The 17,713-nt window shown below is 35.4% G+C and overlaps 4 protein-coding genes across 6 annotated transcripts; 3 read left to right on the top strand and 1 right to left on the bottom strand.

The window, feature by feature from the left end:
* Positions 1-32: 32 nt before the first annotated feature.
* On the top strand, positions 33-3,493 carry LOC148207723 (uncharacterized). Of its 2 annotated transcripts, none has more exons than XR_015787698.1 (11): positions 33-135; positions 226-318; positions 500-564; positions 854-908; positions 1,197-1,283; positions 1,452-1,536; positions 1,618-1,713; positions 1,961-2,145; positions 2,241-2,325; positions 2,978-3,077; positions 3,166-3,207. XR_015787698.1 is itself a non-coding variant. In XM_088118318.1 (11 exons), the coding sequence occupies exons 1-11, from the start codon at positions 85-87 to the stop codon at positions 3,217-3,219; spliced, it is 960 nt and encodes a 319-aa protein (XP_087974444.1). In that variant the 5' UTR covers positions 33-84; the 3' UTR covers positions 3,220-3,493. The 2 variants fall into 2 exon arrangements, 1 of the variants encoding a protein (XP_087974444.1); XM_088118318.1 differs by having other exon boundaries at positions 2,237-2,325; positions 3,166-3,493.
* A 5,391-nt stretch (positions 3,494-8,884) lies between these two features.
* Positions 8,885-9,932, top strand: LOC148207722 (uncharacterized protein At3g17950-like). The gene is made up of 3 exons (XM_088118320.1): positions 8,885-8,993; positions 9,024-9,124; positions 9,214-9,932. Exons 2-3 carry the CDS (start codon positions 9,041-9,043, stop codon positions 9,691-9,693), a joined length of 564 nt encoding a protein of 187 aa, XP_087974446.1. The 5' UTR covers positions 8,885-8,993; positions 9,024-9,040; the 3' UTR covers positions 9,694-9,932.
* An 855-nt stretch (positions 9,933-10,787) lies between these two features.
* Positions 10,788-14,245, bottom strand: LOC111008547 (surfeit locus protein 1). The gene is made up of 6 exons (XM_022281277.2): positions 13,940-14,245; positions 13,726-13,826; positions 12,693-12,931; positions 11,956-12,133; positions 11,592-11,875; positions 10,788-11,031 (listed from the first exon to the last, which is right to left on the bottom strand). Exons 1-6 carry the CDS (start codon positions 14,097-14,099, stop codon positions 10,962-10,964), a joined length of 1,032 nt encoding a protein of 343 aa, XP_022136969.1. The 5' UTR covers positions 14,100-14,245; the 3' UTR covers positions 10,788-10,961.
* Positions 14,246-15,493: 1,248 nt separating this feature from the next.
* Positions 15,494-17,584, top strand: LOC148207721 (uncharacterized). Of its 2 annotated transcripts, XM_088118321.1 has the most exons (6): positions 15,494-15,625; positions 15,707-15,802; positions 16,050-16,234; positions 16,327-16,415; positions 17,069-17,168; positions 17,256-17,584. In XM_088118321.1, the coding sequence occupies exons 2-6, from the start codon at positions 15,739-15,741 to the stop codon at positions 17,307-17,309; spliced, it is 492 nt and encodes a 163-aa protein (XP_087974447.1). In that variant the 5' UTR covers positions 15,494-15,625; positions 15,707-15,738; the 3' UTR covers positions 17,310-17,584. The 2 variants fall into 2 exon arrangements, with proteins under 2 accessions (XP_087974447.1, XP_087974448.1); XM_088118322.1 differs by having other exon boundaries at positions 15,513-15,802.
* Positions 17,585-17,713: the final 129 nt, after the last annotated feature.

Raw genomic sequence — 17,713 nt, 5'->3', positions numbered from 1 at the left:
CAAATTATTTATATATATATGTATATTTTTTTTCTTCTGTCATCGTTTTGGTTTCGTCTCGACCGTCTTGGTTTTGCAGTCGAAATGCCAGTAGAGCTCAGGCTTTCTCGGACCAATCGTATCTACCGGCCTTCTGTAAGTCTTCTCTTTCCACTTTCCAGTTTCCACTCTCTAATCTCATTACTGCTCCTCAAAATCCGTTACTCCTACTGTTGCAATGTTCAGGAACATCTTCAAGGCCAAATCATCGTCAATTCTCCTTCTTCGATTTCCCATAGTGGAATTCGCCTCGCCGTCAATGGATCCGTCAATCTTCAGGTTTAATTTCGCGGTTTCTTTTGTTATTTGAAAAGGAGTTACATGCTCATACCATGTCTTTCAATCGAGTGCTTTCTGAGCTACTGAACGCCTTTGGTTTCGTGTCGGAGGGTAATTGCTCTACGTGTAATCATAACTCTATCTATTTCTTCTCCCGTTGGATGCATGTTATGCTGTAAAGATTCGCGGAGGGTCTGCGGGAGTTATTGAGTCGGTTTACGGTGTCATCAAGCCTACTCCGATAGTGTGAGTTGGCACTCTTTACGATTTTTAAATCAACTGTGTATTCTGCAGACGTACCATGTAAAAGTTATATGTGATATTTGAATTCATTTCCAACTTCTGAAGTTGCTCTCGCTTGGTTGCAATACAACATGAAATCATATAAGATACGGTTAGGGAATTGAATGCTTTCACTAGTGGTAACGACTACTAAACTTGAAATTTATATTGGATATGGTTAGCGTATCATTTTGTCTTTTTATTTATCTAATAGATATAGCGGTTAATTTTGTTTCCCCCCTCATAATGACAGGAATAAGAGCATTGAGGTAAGACCATCTGGGAAGCTTGCTTCAGGTACAACTGAGGTATATTAGCCTTTGAAAGCTATGGAGTTTATATATGAATCAATGTTATAATTGTTTATTCACTCAGATTTTTCTTTTAAATTTTGTCCAATACTTATTTTCTTTGTTACACAATTGCATGTTTTGTTTATTGTTCATATCTTCCTGAGCCTGGATAACAGCCTCTTAAAATGGCTCATACTGCGTGTGCCGGATATCTTGTGTAGTTATAATGTTATATAGTTACTTGCTTATTGTTGCCTGCACGTTCAGATAGTTCACTGGACTGATTCCCTCAAAATCATGCAGATTCCATTTTCCATAATTCTGAGACAGCCAAGTGAAACCTTGGGAAGATTTTACGAGACTTTTCATGGAACTAACATAAACATTCAGGTGAAAGTTGTTAATCTTTCTAATTTCCCCTTTACTTTCTTCACACTATGAGTAAATGACTATTTGGTGTTCTGATTTTCACTCTAGTTTACCTCCCCACCACGAAAATAAACGAGATTTATCTTAACATAAACCTGATATTTGTTCAATTACTGAATAGTATGATAGTATTTAGTAACTGTAGATATAAGTAGAGGATACCTACACAAGTCGTTGTCTGCCACGATCGAGTTTATAGTTGAAAGTGATACAGGTACGATTTATTAGACCCTTCACTGTTATATATTTAACACAAGTATATGAAAATAATCTTTTTCTTTTGTTTTGTTACTAGCTGATCTTCTCGAGCGGCCATTGTCTTCTGAGATGGTTATCTTTTACATCACCCAGGATACACAAAGGCATCCACTACTTCCTGAACTAAAATCAGGTCTTTTCATCATAGTTCCTTTTCTATTATGTGTTTCTTTTATCTTATACAGGTGTGATTTTATTATATGATAATTTTTTTTTTCACGTGGGAATATTTGAACATAAGCCAACTACGGTAGTAGATAGAAGAAACAAACTATAGCTTAGTTTTTTATTTTCTATTTTAAATTTTATTTTCTATTTTTTATTTTCTATTTTCTATTTCAGTACTTATCCTTTTGCTGATGAGAGGTACTTCTAAATAGGTGGTTTTCGAGTGACAGGGAAAATGTCAACTCTGTGCTCTCTTTCAGATCCCATCACTGGTGAATTAACTGTTGAAGCATCTGCAGTTCCCATTAATTCAATTGACATTCACTTGTGTCGTGTGGAATCAGTTATTCTTGGAGAGAGAATCATAACTGAAACCTCTGTGATCCAATCTACCCAGGTATGTGCCATCTCATCTGCTCCGCGTATTTTAGTTTTTGCCTGTACAAAATTTCATATAAACTTACTGAGCTATTTTATTTTATCCCTAGATAGCAGATGGAGACGTTTGTCGCAACATTACTCTGCCTATTTATGTCATACCACCCCGCCTTTTAACCTGCCCAACAGTCTTTGCTGGGTGAGTTGCAAATATAATAACTGCTGCACTACATTTTCAATGTCAGAGTTATCTGTTTTAGGTGCAAATACAAGTCCTTTGTATTAATCTCCTGTTAGTTCAACCAGAAATGAAAATTTTATATTTTGGCTTCTGACGTTCCTGGTTTACTTAATTCTTTTAGCAAATTTAAATATAGCCAATGTACTATTTTTGTCTACTAATCAAGATTGAGTTGTTACTGATAAACCTATTTGATGGCAAGTGGGCACAAAGCAAATGTGATTACATTGGAGGGATTGAATGACCGTTTGAATACTAATAACAGTTGTCATTCATTTCAATATTTCCCAATAAATTTCATTTTATATTCTTAACTGTGTGATGAGAAGTGAGAAAACACTCATGGAACCAAATGTATAAAACCCATTCGGCCTTTTCATTTTACCATATGATTGTAATGAATTCTAATACTGTATATCAAATAAGTTTATTTTGTTAATGATCGTAAGCAGCCTTGGTAAGTTGTTCCTTTGAAGTTCTCTCTGTGGTATCAGGTCTTGTTGAAGTGCAGTCTATCTGTTATTGTGTGTCCATCTGTTTCTTCTCTGTCATTCTCATTTTTTACTTGGCATTTATTCCGCTAATAACGTGTCCTAATTGTTTATGACAGCCCCTTTTCAATTGAATTCAAAGTTTACATCGTTATAACCTTTCAGTCAGCGCTATCAAAATTACATTCCAAGACTGATCCAAGAACTCCAAGACTATGGGTGATCATCTCTCTCCCTCTCTCTCTCGGGTTCTTTGGATTTTCTCTTGTTTAACTAATCTAACTTGTTCTCTTGTTCTCAATTCCAGCTTGCAATTGAATCTCTACCCCTTGAGCTTGTTCGAAGTCGGTCAGATGATTAGTTCAGACCATCATTACACCTGTATTTTATGCCTTCTTGTGGATGATGCAGACTTTGAAAGGCATATTGTACCTTCATCTTTTTCGGTTTCGGTTTCTGTTTTGTTAGTTTTTTTGGAGAGGTGGGGAGAGGGGTTTGATTTTGGTCTTAATGGGGGGTAAAGAAAAAAGACCATGTTCAAAACCTAGTTCTGTATTTATCCGTATAATAGTGTTATTTTGATTTTCGAATTCAGAAGTTATAATATGTCATTATATGAAGTTGAGATTACTAGATATATATTTTCCAAAAAGCATGAAAGGAATTTTATTTAATTTCCTTGTGTTTTGAGGACGAATGTTCTGGAGTATTTTTCTCCACCTTCATTTATTGGCCTTGAATTTGAATCGACTATTTTTATCGAATAAAAAAATAATTTCACTCTATCAACTATTTCATTAGACATTCAGTTCCACATTCACTTTATATGTTTGGAGCTGTGACATCCTCTAAACCAACCTCCAGCCTCAAAATTGTCTAAATTTCGAGACAATTCACAAAAAGAAAAAAAGAATAGTTTAATTACTCTTTTTAGTTTAGTTTATTTTAGTCGATGTATCTTGAATGTCTATTTTAATTCTTATAATTTCAAATTTTATTCATTTTTAGTCTTTATAATATTGAAACATTTATTTTACCCCTATATTTTTTTAAAAATGACTATTTTGATCCCTTCATTTTTATTATTTTTCATCGATCAAAATTTTAGTACGATACTTCATTTGCTAAATTATTCGAAATAAAATTTACATTAAAAAGTTAAAATTCGTGTTAAAATCATAATAACCAAAAAAAGAGGAAAAAAAATGGGCCTCGTCATACTATACGGTGGGCTTTTCAACTTGGAAACGGACCTCCCTTTATAAGCAAACAAAATAAAAACGCCATTATTTAGTTACCATAAAAATACACCAATGGCAGAATGGCAGAATGGCAGAAAAACCCTGCTGCTGCTGCTGCAGACTCCTCTTCACCTCTGCTCGGAAAATCCCTTCTCTGCACACTCTACTCTACAGATTGTACTCTCCCATTGTCTCCTCAAACCCTCTTTTCGCTTTCTTCTTCCGTTTCGCCTGATGGTATCTTGATACTTCGTCTTCAGCTCCAATCTTGCCACTTACCGGCGCCGTTCCTCGTGCCCAAAGCAGGACCGGTCTTCTATTCTATTTCCTCCCATGTATGCTTCTTGCCCTTTGATTCAACGTCTCCTACAAGAGGCTGAGAATTTTGATTTTTTAGCTTGTTCATTTCTTCTCCAAGTGTATTTTTGGAAATGGGCATGTTCTTATTAGCGATTAAGTTCAAGAAATTTGGGCGCTTGGCGAATGTTGACTTGACGTACTGCCTGTTTTCTGCCGTGTCCTTGTTGATTGGAGACCAAGCTGCGGATTGGACCAACGTTATTTTTGTCCGTGTTTTACTCTTCATGCTCTCTGGAAGTTCTCTTTGGGGTTGAGTTTAGTTTATTCAGTAGCAGCTAGCTACTGTGTGATTGTATCTAATTGACTTGATTGTGTCTAGGATTAGGTTAATCTTTTAATTCTTTGTGATCCAATATTAAGCTGCATGAGTTATTTAGTTTTGTTCTTTTTGTGGGGGGTTTAAATATGTTGTTGTTCTTGATAGCTACAATGTTTTCTACCATTTTTCTTTTTCTGGTAACCTTATTATTTCCAATGTTCATCCTTCATATTAGAACTCCAGACTCTTCTTTAGCAGAAATTTTACGACTTGGGTAGTTGTCATTTTTTCAAGATCTTTACAATGATTTAGTTTGCATCTCATCATCTCCTAGTTGTGACAGCCTTGATGGATTACGAGGAAGGATCTTTTGAGTGCTTGTTTTCGCAATACTGTTTGCTTCTCTTTCTATCTCTCTCTAAATCCCCCTTTTCCTTTCTTTTCTCTAATATAATAGCAATTTTATCCCTTTTTAAAAAAAAATACGAACTGATACCATTTCCTCATTTTGGCTACAGAGCTTCTATTTACTATGGAGAGTTCTGATGACGAGAAGGATGGAACTTACGGGAAATATGTTCCACGAGAACTGAGTCATCATAATCTAGTATCAAATGGTGCAAAATTTGTAGATGAAGTACTCAAAGGCCAGAATGAACTTTGCTTGGAAAATTTCCGCATGGACAAGCACATATTTTATAAATTGTGTGATATTTTGCAAGCCAAAGGCTTACTGCGTCACACAAACCGGATTAAGATTGAGGAGCAACTAGCCATATTCATGTTTATAATTGGTCACAATCTTAGGACACGAGCAGTTCAGGAGCTGTTCAGGTATTCAGGAGAAACAATAAGTCGCCATTTTAACAATGTATTGAATGCAATTATGGCAATATCATTGGACTTCTTCCAGCCTCCAGGATCCAACGTTCCAGCAGAAATATTAGAAGATCCGAGATTCTATCCCTACTTTAAGGTAGCTGGCTGGTTTTAGTTTGTCTTGTGTTTTCCTGTACTGTGGTTACCTCTTATTAAATTATCTTATTTTAGGATTGCGTGGGGGCAGTTGATGGCATACACATTCCAGTGATGGTTGGCGTTGACGAGCAAGGGCCTTTTCGAAATAAAAATGGTTTACTTTCTCAAAATGTATTAGCAGCATGCTCATTTGACCTCATGTTCCATTACGTTCTAGCAGGGTGGGAAGGATCGGCATCAGATTTGCAAGTTCTGAACTCAGCACTTACGAGGCGAAACAAACTGCATGTCCCTGAAGGTGTGTATACTAAAAGGAAAATCACGAATCTCTTAGGCTTAGTGTGACTAGTTGAATGAGTAGAAACGGTATTTGAATAGAGTATTTATTCCTTTTGGATCAGGCTATTGCTCTCTGCCATTTTCAGGCTAATTTTGTTGAATTGCAGGTAAGTACTATCTTGTGGACCAAAAGTATATGAACATGCCTGGATTCGTTGCCCCTTATCATGACGTCCCCTATCATTCAAAGGATTTTCCTGGTGGTTATCATCCTCAAGATGCCAAACAGCTGTTTAATCTACGGCATTCATTGTTGCGAAATGCTACCGACAGAACTTTTGGAGCTTTAAAGGCACGGTTCCCCATATTATTATCAGCTCCCCCTTACCCATTACAGACACAAGTTAAGTTAGTCGTTGCAACTTGTGCAATTCACAATTACATTCGGAGGGAGAAACCCGATGATTGGCTCTTTAGGCTGTACGAACAGGACCATCTTCCTCATATGGAGGATTCATTGCCTCCATTGGAGGCAGCACAGCTGGTGGGGACACACATTGAGACTCCAACTGTGGACATTGCTTTTGAGACAGAAGAACTAGAAATTACTTCGCAGTTGCGGGATGCTATCGCAACTGAATTGTGGAGTGACTATATTAATGATGTATCACCCATGTAAATTAAATGTATGTGATCATAGCTTCGAAGTTAGGTTAGATAATCTTCAGGAACACAAATGGGGTCTGATTGGGAAGGTGTACATTGGCATTACTTTGTTCATATGAAAGGAATATAACAGTGGACATTGTTTCTCACAGGTTCTCGCACAACTATACTACAAACTCGACTGTTTATTTTGTTTGTAAAGTAATATTTCATAGATCAATGTGACAAACAATCACAGGGGAACTTTGGAGTCGACTTTCAAGCGAATCTCACATTGTTGATTACTGCAGGAAGATCAACAATAAGCTGGTTACGTCGGTTGCTGATCTCTCTCTTGTTTATTATTTTAAAGTCAATGTTAGTTTGAGGCATAGCATATGGTTCTAAAATGTCAACTTTCGTTTGGACTTTCTTGTTTTTTCTTTTAGGCACATCAAGTTGTGAACTACTGCCAAGGAGACAACAGGTTAGCTTTTCTTGAGAATTTCAACTTTCTGATGTTTATATGCATTGAGTTGAACTCTGTTACGTATCTCAAACTTTCAGATTCAAGGCATCGAAAATGGCTGTTGTGAAAGATCTGAGCTAAGCTACAAAAATGTGATTGCTCAATTATTTTTGCTTCTTTTTCTGGATGATTGTGGCTGTTGTTTTGATCCTATTTTTGCTCTTTCATGCTTCAACTGAGAAATATTTGCAAAAGGGGTTCTTTTTCTTCTTAAAAGAGATAAAAATGTGGCAGCAAAAGAAGTGCATGCTTCCCTGAGTTGAATTATGATTGAGAACGTGGTTCACTTTTTTGAGCAAAGGCCAAGCAGATGGCTGGCTTAACTTGCAAGAGCAACCATGTCTTTAACAGATCAGAACTCAGAGGCTGTTTTCTTCTTTTCTTCTGTTTTTTTTACTGCTACATTCCTTTGGCTTCCATTTGAAAGTACCCCAAGTTCCCTACACTCTGTAATTTTCTTTTAAATCTGTTGGCATTGTCTGTATATGGTACCCCTTCTGTTGGGAGTGGGGCTACAAAATGGTTGGACCCCTAAATTGTCACATTCATACTTTTCTTTTGAATCAAATAGCAAAGAAACATTTCTTTAACGTTTACTCGCCCACTTTCAGGATTGTGTCTATCCGATCTCAAAATTTTCAACTCCATTAGGTATTTTTAAAATTCACGGAGATCTATTAAATGAAATTTTAACATGATCTTAATCTTTGAATTGGTGACTAATAGGTTTACAAATTTTTAAATAGAAAGTTTAATCATACATTTTATAGTCCACTCACTTAATAGGCACAAAATTTAAAGTTTAGAAATCTATCATATACTTTTTGCTCTTTAGGCTTTTTCCTTTCAAAACTAGTTCAAGTTATTATTATAATTATTTTTTTTAAACTATTAAAATTTCAAGACTAATAAGTTTCTATCACAACACTTGGTATTCCAAAATTTGTTAGACATGAAGTGGAGCACAGATGGATACTTTTGTTTTGGTTACATTTTTTTTTCAATTATGTATTTAACTAAAAGATTCGAGATTTAAATAAACATTTCTACTAGTCGATGAATAAAAAAAAAAAAAAAGCATATTTTATAATATGGGGGATTGAGCTTTGGCCCTTTGGTATTTATTGGATACTCTGACTTCCTCTGATTCATTGGTCAGTCATTTTAGTTGACTTTTCTTTCTCTCTTTCTTTACATCTTTATTTTATAATGTTCTTCAATTAGGATCTTTTTGGATCGCGGATTAGACATAAACTCATCCTTATAAAATTCATTTTTTTATGCTAATTCTTGTAAATGAAAATTTCATAAATACACGATAATCTATTATTTTGAACAATATTAATACACACAAACTCAAGATCAACCCTACATTTTATAAATCTAAATTTATTGAAATTCATACATCTTCATGAATTTTATACAATAAATTTAGCAATCGTCAAGAAAAATCTAAATTTCTTTACTTTTCTATCTTGTAGTTATTGATAGGAACAAATCGATTATTAATATTAGATATGTTATTGCGTTGTCTATGATTATGTCATCACCCCTTCTAATATAATATGTTACATACATTAAGTTAAGATTATGTATATTAATATGTTATATAATGTGTGGATAATAGAAAAGTAAAAAATGAAAAAAGTGGAGGACAAAATTGAGAATAAATAAAAGAGAAGAAGAAAGGAAACAGACACAAAAAGGCTGCACTAACAATCATTTTGAACCCATTCTCTCTCTCTCTCTCTCTCTCCAATTCCAAATCCAAATTCTTAATCCTTTCTCTCTCTCTTCTTTCGAATTTCAATCTCAGTTTCTCTGAATCTCTAGAGAGAGAGAGATAGAGAGAGAGAGAGAGAGAGAGAGAGAGAGAGAGAGCAGAGGAGAGATGTTGAATCCGGCGAACGATCTGTTACCGCCGCCGTCTTCTCCAACCAATTCATCCATCTCCTCCTCCGATCTCGACACTGAGGTGCTCGCCGTCGCATCCTCCCATTTTCCGATTCTTGACCTATTTTTTATTTTGGAAATTCAATTCCGTTCGTTGCTTTTGTTCTGCAGTCTACAGGTTCGTTTTTCCATGATAGGAGCACGAGCTTGGGGACTCTAATGGGCGTCAGTTTTCCGGCGATAACCTTCCGAGCGCCGTCACAGAACCGAGACCAACACGCCGGCGCAGCCGCCGCCGCCGCCGGCCCTTCCCGCAGGAGCAAGAAGCCGAAGAGGAAAACCACGGCGGCGCCGGCACTCGTCGCGGATCGGAAGCGGAGGTGGTGGCGGCTGTGCCGGGACGACGGCGTTAAGCCGGCATCTCTCGGCGAGTTTCTCGAGGTCGAACGGAGATTTGGGGACGGTGCTTTCTACGGTAACGCGGTGGATCTGGAAGGCGTGGTAGATCAACAGAGGAATGGGCGAATGTTGTTCGCCGACGGGAGAGTGCTTCCGCCGCCGCCGCAAACGGAGGAAGACGCGTCGGCGGCCGGCGCTCTCTGCCGGTTTTCCGTATCGCTCACCGGGATTTGCAGCGGCGGTGCCGGCTAAAATGTGGGATTTCTGCAGTTTATTTATCATATTATATTTATTATATATTAATTAATCAAATGCTTTAATTAACGTGGAAGAAAGAAAGGGAAAAAAAAAACGTCACCTTTATCTTGTAGGTGACCCTCTTTTATTTGATTTCCTTTAATCATCTCACACATTACTCTTCTCTTTTTTCTTTAAAAAAAAAGTAACACTCAGATCTTCATCTTTGAAGCTTCCGGAGATTTTTCTGTTCAGGTTGTGAATTATCAATTATGAACTTTGTTTGAGCAAAATTCATAAATTAATTTGAAAAAATGTATCCCTCTACTAATAATTTTTCCATATCACATCTAGTTTATTCAATAGGATTAGATTTCTAATATATTTAATTAGGATTTTTTTTAGTACAAGTGTAGACAGAAGGATTTGAATCCATGATATTTTAATCAAACACATGTGTCAATTACTACTAACTTAAGTTTACGTTGACAACAATATATTCAATCAGTTCTCCAACATTATCTATAGAATACTAAATCAACATAAGTTGATATGATGTGAAAAGTAAGTAATTAGGTTAATGAAATGTTATGCTGGCGTTTCACTAGTTCTTTTCATAATACTTTTACATCCGTGAGTATTTCGACAGATTTGTGCACACCTCGACCTCGACTCTTCTTATGATCATGCTGATCTTAATAACAAAGAGATTATATCATGAAAGGGAAAGTGGAAGAAAAATTGTAAGCAAGATTTTCAATGCTCATGTGTATAGATAGTTATGGGCCATATTTTGAAGGAAGTGATATTGGAGGTGGGAACCATCCATTGGCATGGAGATGTGACCTTTCTTTTCAAAAAATGCCAAAGGACTTATTTGAGTGGATAAAGGGTTAAAATCCAATTAGATGTTGAAAACATACAACCAACCAAATGAGTTCTCAATGTTCATACACATCCATTGTTGCCCACCTAACAAGATATATGTTTTATGTCACTTTCACCTTTGACAATGCCCCTAATAAACTTGATAATGAAAGCTTTTAAGCTTTTAAGGAAAACAAACAAGTAGACAGATTATGAAGGTCTGACCAACCATCCACACAGAATTTTCCAAAATGAAGAACAGATTTATTCAAAATGTAGAAAACTTGTTATCTTTTCTTAGTTCAAAGAGTCTGAGGCAGCATTATGAAAAACAATACCAACAAAAATAACTCTCACATACAATTTAAGAGTTCCAGTTCGCTCCTGCTCTATAGAATATTATGGTATAGTTTTCGCTATCTTCGGTTTGTTTTTTGCCTGAGTCTTTTGAAAGCCATGAAGGTTACGGCAGCCGAGAGAGAGTACCTGCACAAAGATCAGCCATTGCAAGAATAAGATTGTGTTAAGTCTTCTTATTGAAACTTCTTTAACATCAAAATCTTCTTTACTTTCCCTTCGTTCCCTTTTTGCAAGGATTATGAGTTGAATTAGGCTTCTACATGAACAAAACGAATTGCAAGCCAACAAAAAAAACGAAGTGCCTATAGATTAAAGTACGTCGACTGCTAGGATCGGGGAACCTTCAGTTAAGGTTTGAAGTGTTTTGAAGCAGTAGAATAAACAACATTCGGCAGTCAACCGACCAAATGGGAATCAGATATAATGCAACATCTAATTCTCAATACAATTGCAATAATAACTAGTCAGAAGTAAAAGAAACTGAAATTTATTCCATATCTAAAATCTAATTTTATATGCACGGTGAGAAGGAAAGACCAAGGATCTAGAGCATCAGCAAAGAAACACATGAAAACGTCAAATGCCTTTATGCTTAGGAGTACCTCATGGTCATACTCATATGCATATGAGGAAGCTGTAGTGAATTTTACGTGGAAAATGATATATGGAAAAGGGTAACGACATACCATGTTAATGTGTAATTAAGATGATCCTGTGGCATAACAGAACTCCGTGTCAAGGTATTAACATCCTTTGGAATGGGGTATGGATCACTCGGGTTCACATCCTCATTTATGTCTTCCACATAAATAACATCCTCAGGAAGACCAGACGCACGGGCAATCCCTGGAACGTCAACATAAAACCACTGGCTAGAGCGGGGATCATTTGCTGGAACAAATATGCTAGGCTTCTCACTTGTGCGAACTACTCCAATTACTTCTGTTGGAGTAATGGGAGCGACATCATTCTGCATATCAAGAAAAGTTAGAATATTGGTCTTAGAATCTATATGAATGACATTTATCAGGAGGAAATATCATAAAGAACCTTTAGATTCTCAGCCCTTTTGGACCAGAACTTCCACCAAGAGCTTCTCTCACTCTCTTGAATCGAGGAGGATGCAATATCTGAAGACTGTTCACTACTTTGTTGATCTACTTCCAAAGCCTTCTCCTTCCAACTACGCGGAACCCATCCTCTATTAACCAAAACCGGTGACTGCACACTGGAGGAGGGTTATTTGATATATTCTTGGTTAAATGGAGTCACAAATCAAATACCAAACAACTTAATAGACAGATTTCGATTGCATACAGCATGACAATGGGAATTGGGAGAAATAAAGGTGCTATTTTGTTCCGTATCCTTGGGAATTCATTACAGATCCATGTGTTAATAAACATTGAGAGCTAAGTAAGTGAAGCCATGATAACCATACTACCGTATTATGAATGAATAACTTATGAAACTACAGAAGTAAGCCAATTAAACCATAAGAATGAAAGAATCCCAATAACAAATTACCATTTATTTAGTTCATATCAGCAGGAAAAGAGAAATCTGATTTGGTGGTGCGGAACAGAAAGTTTGCAAGAATAGGAAAAAGCCATGTTATGAATCAGATATTGATGTTTTAAATATAAATAGATTGGTTGATAGTAATGATACTAATGAAATTAAAATCTTGGTTCAGTATCATGGGGAAATAAACAATGCAGGTTCTCTCTTATAAAACAATGATTATAAATTGGTATATTCAACCATAAAGCTTCACTGGAAAATACCTATCAGGTATGTTGGGAATGGGCACCAATGGGGTAATAACATAATGGCCATTTTCAGTCACTCCTGAAATGCTTCTTGAACGTGGACCGACATAGATTGATTTTTTCTCATCAAAAACTCCTTTACAGATTACCCTTCTGAACTCCAGATCATCTAGCTTGTCTTCCAATGGAAACAAGCTGTTTATGTTCACGGGTTCCATTAACAATCGCTTCTGCCTGAAATCTAGCATTTCTATCTGCAAAATAAAGTGCCAAAGATGGTTGGTACTTGGATGAAAAATTTGTGTACATCAGTTCCCTGCAAGAGTATTTAGATGATTTGATGTAGAAAATACATAAAGAGTAAACTATGGAAATTACTTTCGGCTTCCAAAGAAGCCTGAGCATGGCCATGCAGAGATGTAATATAGAAAAAAGTTTCAACATCCTGACAGGCCAAATGTTTTAATGATTCAACATCTGCACTCCTCAGTTGTCAAAATTCACTTCCGCAAAGAGTATCACCACAACAATTTCCCCCCCTATGCCACCAACCGAACCCATATGTCAATGAGAAAGGTTAGAAATCCTTCACATAGACCCCATTAATTGTCCTTAAGATTTTAGAAATCATAGATCCTTTTCAACTATCAATCTTCCACAAAATGAATATATAGGGCAACACCTGTAAACAATGTAAAGCATAAACAATATGATCCAAGCGTCTAAACTTGATCTCCCATCTGCAAGACCAGCATTCTTTTGGAGCTGTGCATTTCTTCTAATGGAGGAATTTCACTAATTTTAACTGGATCAATGATTAAATAAGCAATGAAAGAAATACCCATCCTTTTTTCCTGAGTCGATTAATTGCAAAAGACAGAACAGGCCTCTTCAGTTTTAACACAAAAAATGTGTCGAATGCATACTCGTGTTAGATCAATTACAGCTTAATTTGTTGGGGGAGGGACGGGGAAATTGAAAAACTAAACCGTAAACAATATAATTGAAACAAGCACACAACACAATATCCAGCAATAATTCAAAATACCTTCTCTTGCCTCCTGAAAATCTGCCACGTTCCGAGGCCAAACGTGAGAGCCCCAGGTAGAAACAGGAGCCATTTTGACCATCTCGACTCTCTTTGTTTCTCTAAGAAAACACCCACCAACCAAAACACGAATTTCAACAATCAAATCACATGAACCTAAATCATTTTCCAAAATTAAGACAAACCCAGATAGAAGGAAGCTCAGAAAACTCACGTTGAGCTTGCGAAAGGGAAGATGACTGGGGATCCGAGGCAGAAGAAACTGCAGCGGCAGAGCTGAACAAAGAATAAGATGAAGGCGTGGAGTAGTGCCCGGAAAGGGAAAGACAAGGACGAAATTTGGTTATGGATTTAGCAAAATAAGGTGATGCCATGTTCTTAATGCTGACATTTGGAGAGTTTCAGTCGTTTTCTTCAGCTGGCTGCCCTGCCCCGCTGAGCTTGCAAACTCTTCCTGGGGGTTAAGGGTTTATGAATTTGCCTTCATATTTCATACAGCCGCTGCCTCTTGTTCAAAGAGAAATTCAACTTGCTCAATAAAATAAATTGTATTCCACTTTTATAATTAAAAATCAAATCACAATTTAATAAATCATTGTAATATTGCATACTCAATAAAAATAAAAGAAAAAAGAAAAATCAGATCATACCAATTGTAAATTTTTTTTAATAAAAAAGAACCCATTATCAACAAATTAAGTTCTTTTTTTCTTTTAATTTTTTAGTACCTCAACCAAACTTTGTTCTTTTGTTTAATTCAAAATGTTTCACTTGACAAGGAGATGTTTGTTGTAGCGAAATTTTGACCCTTGCAATATTTGGTGGAAGGAATAACTGCAAAGAGAAGAAGAACACTTTATTCAAGTAAATTTGATTAATTATTATTAAAAAACTAATAAATCTGATCCATTATCTCAATTCGAATTATTTACATACTAGCATGCATATTAATTAGGGGAGTTACGTTAACTTAACGGGTGGAATGAAGATTCGAAGCCCTTACTTTAAAAATTACTTTTATATCTTAATTTCCAACCAATTTAGTAAACTTTGATTTCTAATTTTTTCGGTCCTACCGATCATTTATAAAAGATTTCAATAATAAATGAGAATGAGATTGTGGACATCAAAATGGACAATGCACTTCAAATTATATCCACGGCCAATCATATGCATTCATAGACTTTCTTTTAACATATGTTATTAGAAGTATATAAAAATAAATATCTATGATAGTTAATGTTTCATTTATTCCATTATTTTATTGACATTAAAATAATATTTTTATTTTAGAATTAAAATGAATCACATTAGGTTTAAAAATAGGTTAAGGAAATCTTAATTAAATTTTAAAAATGAAAAACAAATCATTTTTAAAACTCATGTTTTGTTTTTATTGAGTAAAATTTAAAAAATAACTTTTAAAATATAACCTAAAATTAAATTAAATTTATTTTGTTAGTTCAACCAATACTAAGATTCTATCCTACTAGCTAACTAGAGAGGGTAATATTTGTTTTTAAAAGATATATGTTAAAAGACAAAAATAATAAAGGTAAAAATCATATAAAATTTACATTATCTTTGACGACGAGGGACATTAAAATCTACCCAAATCCGATAAGCGGATTGCTTATGAATTAAATTTACCCAAATATTAGATATCTAATAAAATTACCCAAAAGTAACTATAAGCAAAATTATATTGAGAAAGGAAGATCAAGAATAAAATTAGAGAATGTGAAGGGGGTTGTGATGCCGTGTGGAATCTTAACATAAACCTGATATTTGTTCAATTACTGAATAGTATGATAGTATTTAGTAACTGTAGATATAAGTAGAGGATACCTACACAAGTCGTTGTCTGCCACGATCGAGTTTATAGTTGAAAGTGATACAGGTACGATTTATTAGACCCTTCACTGTTATATATTTAACACAAGTATATGAAAATAATCTTTTTCTTTTGTTTTGTTACTAGCTGATCTTCTCGAGCGGCCATTGTCTTCTGAGATGGTTATCTTTTACATCACCCAGGATACACAAAGGCATCCACTACTTCCTGAACTAAAATCAGGTCTTTTCATCATAGTTCCTTTTCTATTATGTGTTTCTTTTATCTTATACAGGTGTGATTTTATTATATGATAATTTTTTTTTTCACGTGGGAATATTTGAACATAAGCCAACTACGGTAGTAGATAGAAGAAACAAACTATAGCTTAGTTTTTTATTTTCTATTTTAAATTTTATTTTCTATTTTTTATTTTCTATTTTCTATTTCAGTACTTATCCTTTTGCTGATGAGAGGTACTTCTAAATAGGTGGTTTTCGAGTGACAGGGAAAATGTCAACTCTGTGCTCTCTTTCAGATCCCATCACTGGTGAATTAACTGTTGAAGCATCTGCAGTTCCCATTAATTCAATTGACATTCACTTGTGTCGTGTGGAATCAGTTATTCTTGGAGAGAGAATCATAACTGAAACCTCTGTGATCCAATCTACCCAGGTATGTGCCATCTCATCTGCTCCGCGTATTTTAGTTTTTGCCTGTACAAAATTTCATATAAACTTACTGAGCTATTTTTATTTTATCCCTAGATAGCAGATGGAGACGTTTGTCGCAACATTACTCTGCCTATTTATGTCATACCACCCCGCCTTTTAACCTGCCCAACAGTCTTTGCTGGGTGAGTTGCAAATATAATAACTGCTGCACTACATTTTCAATGTCAGAGTTATCTGTTTTAGGTGCAAATACAAGTCCTTTGTATTAATCTCCTGTTAGTTCAACCAGAAATGAAAATTTTATATTTTGGCTTCTGACGTTCCTGGTTTACTTAATTCTTTTAGCAAATTTAAATATAGCCAATGTACTATTTTTGTCTACTAATCAAGATTGAGTTGTTACTGATAAACCTATTTGATGGCAAGTGGGCACAAAGCAAATGTGATTACATTGGAGGGATTGAATGACCGTTTGAATACTAATAACAGTTGTCATTCATTTCAATATTTCCCAATAAATTTCATTTTATATTCTTAACTGTGTGATGAGAAGTGAGAAAACACTCATGGAACCAAATGTATAAAACCCATTCGGCCTTTTCATTTTACCATATGATTGTAATGAATTCTAATACTGTATATCAAATAAGTTTATTTTGTTAATGATCGTAAGCAGCCTTGGTAAGTTGTTCCTTTGAAGTTCTCTCTGTGGTATCAGGTCTTGTTGAAGTGCAGTCTATCTGTTAATTGTGTGTCCATCTGTTTCTTCTCTGTCATTCTCATTTTTTACTTGGCATTTATTCCGCTAATAACGTGTCCTAATTGTTTATGACAGCCCCTTTTCAATTGAATTCAAAGTTTACATCGTTATAACCTTTCAGTCAGCGCTATCAAAATTACATTCCAAGACTGATCCAAGAACTCCAAGACTATGGGTGATCATCTCTCTCCTCTCTCTCTCGGGTTCTTTGGATTTTCTCTTGTTTAACTAATCTAACTTGTTCTCTTGTTCTCAATTCCAGCTTGCAATTGAATCTCTACCCCTTGAGCTTGTTCGAAGTCGGTCAGATGATTAGTTCAGACCATCATTACACCTGTATTTTATGCCTTCTTGTGGATGATGCAGACTTTGAAAGGCATATTGTACCTTCATCTTTTTCGGTTTCGGTTTCTGTTTTGTTAGTTTTTTTTGGAGAGGTGGGGAGAGGGGTTTGATTTTGGTCTTAATGGGGGGTAAAGAAAAAAGACCATGTTCAAAACCTAGTTCTGTATTTATCCGTATAATAGTGTTATTTTGATTTTCGAATTCAGAAGTTATAATATGTCATTATATGAAGTTGAGATTACTAGATATATATTTTCCAAAAAGCATGAAAGGAATTTTATTTAATTTCCTTGTGTTTTGAGGACGAATGTTCTGGAGTATTTTTCTCCACCTTCATTTATTGGCCTTGAATTTGAATCGACTATTTTTATCGAA

This window comes from Momordica charantia, unplaced genomic scaffold, assembly GCF_013281855.1.
Source record: "Momordica charantia cultivar OHB3-1 unplaced genomic scaffold, Mcharantia_2.0 BLBB01000099.1, whole genome shotgun sequence".
NCBI lineage: Eukaryota > Viridiplantae > Streptophyta > Magnoliopsida > Cucurbitales > Cucurbitaceae > Momordica > Momordica charantia.
The sequence above is the reverse complement of the archived record's forward strand: the minus strand, read 5'-3'. Positions and strand labels throughout refer to the sequence as shown.

Excerpts from the sequence above, each read along its gene's own strand:
- LOC148207723 (XM_088118318.1), top strand. The coding sequence starts at position 85 with ATGCCAGTAGAGCTCAGGCTTTCTCGGACCAATCGTATCTACCGGCCT. Across the intron at positions 136-225 it reads ATCGTATCTACCGGCCTTCT|GAACATCTTCAAGGCCAAAT; the intron begins GTAAGTCTTCTC and ends TGCAATGTTCAG. Across the intron at positions 1,284-1,451 it reads GAACTAACATAAACATTCAG|TATTTAGTAACTGTAGATAT; the intron begins GTGAAAGTTGTT and ends ATAGTATGATAG.
- LOC148207722 (XM_088118320.1), top strand. The coding sequence starts at position 9,041 with ATGTTGAATCCGGCGAACGATCTGTTACCGCCGCCGTCTTCTCCAACC. Across the intron at positions 9,125-9,213 it reads CCTCCGATCTCGACACTGAG|TCTACAGGTTCGTTTTTCCA; the intron begins GTGCTCGCCGTC and ends TTTGTTCTGCAG.
- LOC111008547 (XM_022281277.2), bottom strand. The coding sequence starts at position 14,099 with ATGGCATCACCTTATTTTGCTAAATCCATAACCAAATTTCGTCCTTGT. Across the intron at positions 12,932-13,725 it reads TTTTCAGGAGGCAAGAGAAG|ATAGAAATGCTAGATTTCAG; the intron begins GTATTTTGAATT and ends TTTATTTTGCAG. Across the intron at positions 11,876-11,955 it reads AAAGGGCTGAGAATCTAAAG|AATGATGTCGCTCCCATTAC; the intron begins GTTCTTTATGAT and ends CTTGATATGCAG.
- LOC148207721 (XM_088118321.1), top strand. The coding sequence starts at position 15,739 with ATGGTTATCTTTTACATCACCCAGGATACACAAAGGCATCCACTACTT. Across the intron at positions 15,803-16,049 it reads ACTTCCTGAACTAAAATCAG|GTGGTTTTCGAGTGACAGGG; the intron begins GTCTTTTCATCA and ends ACTTCTAAATAG. Across the intron at positions 16,235-16,326 it reads CTGTGATCCAATCTACCCAG|ATAGCAGATGGAGACGTTTG; the intron begins GTATGTGCCATC and ends TTTTATCCCTAG.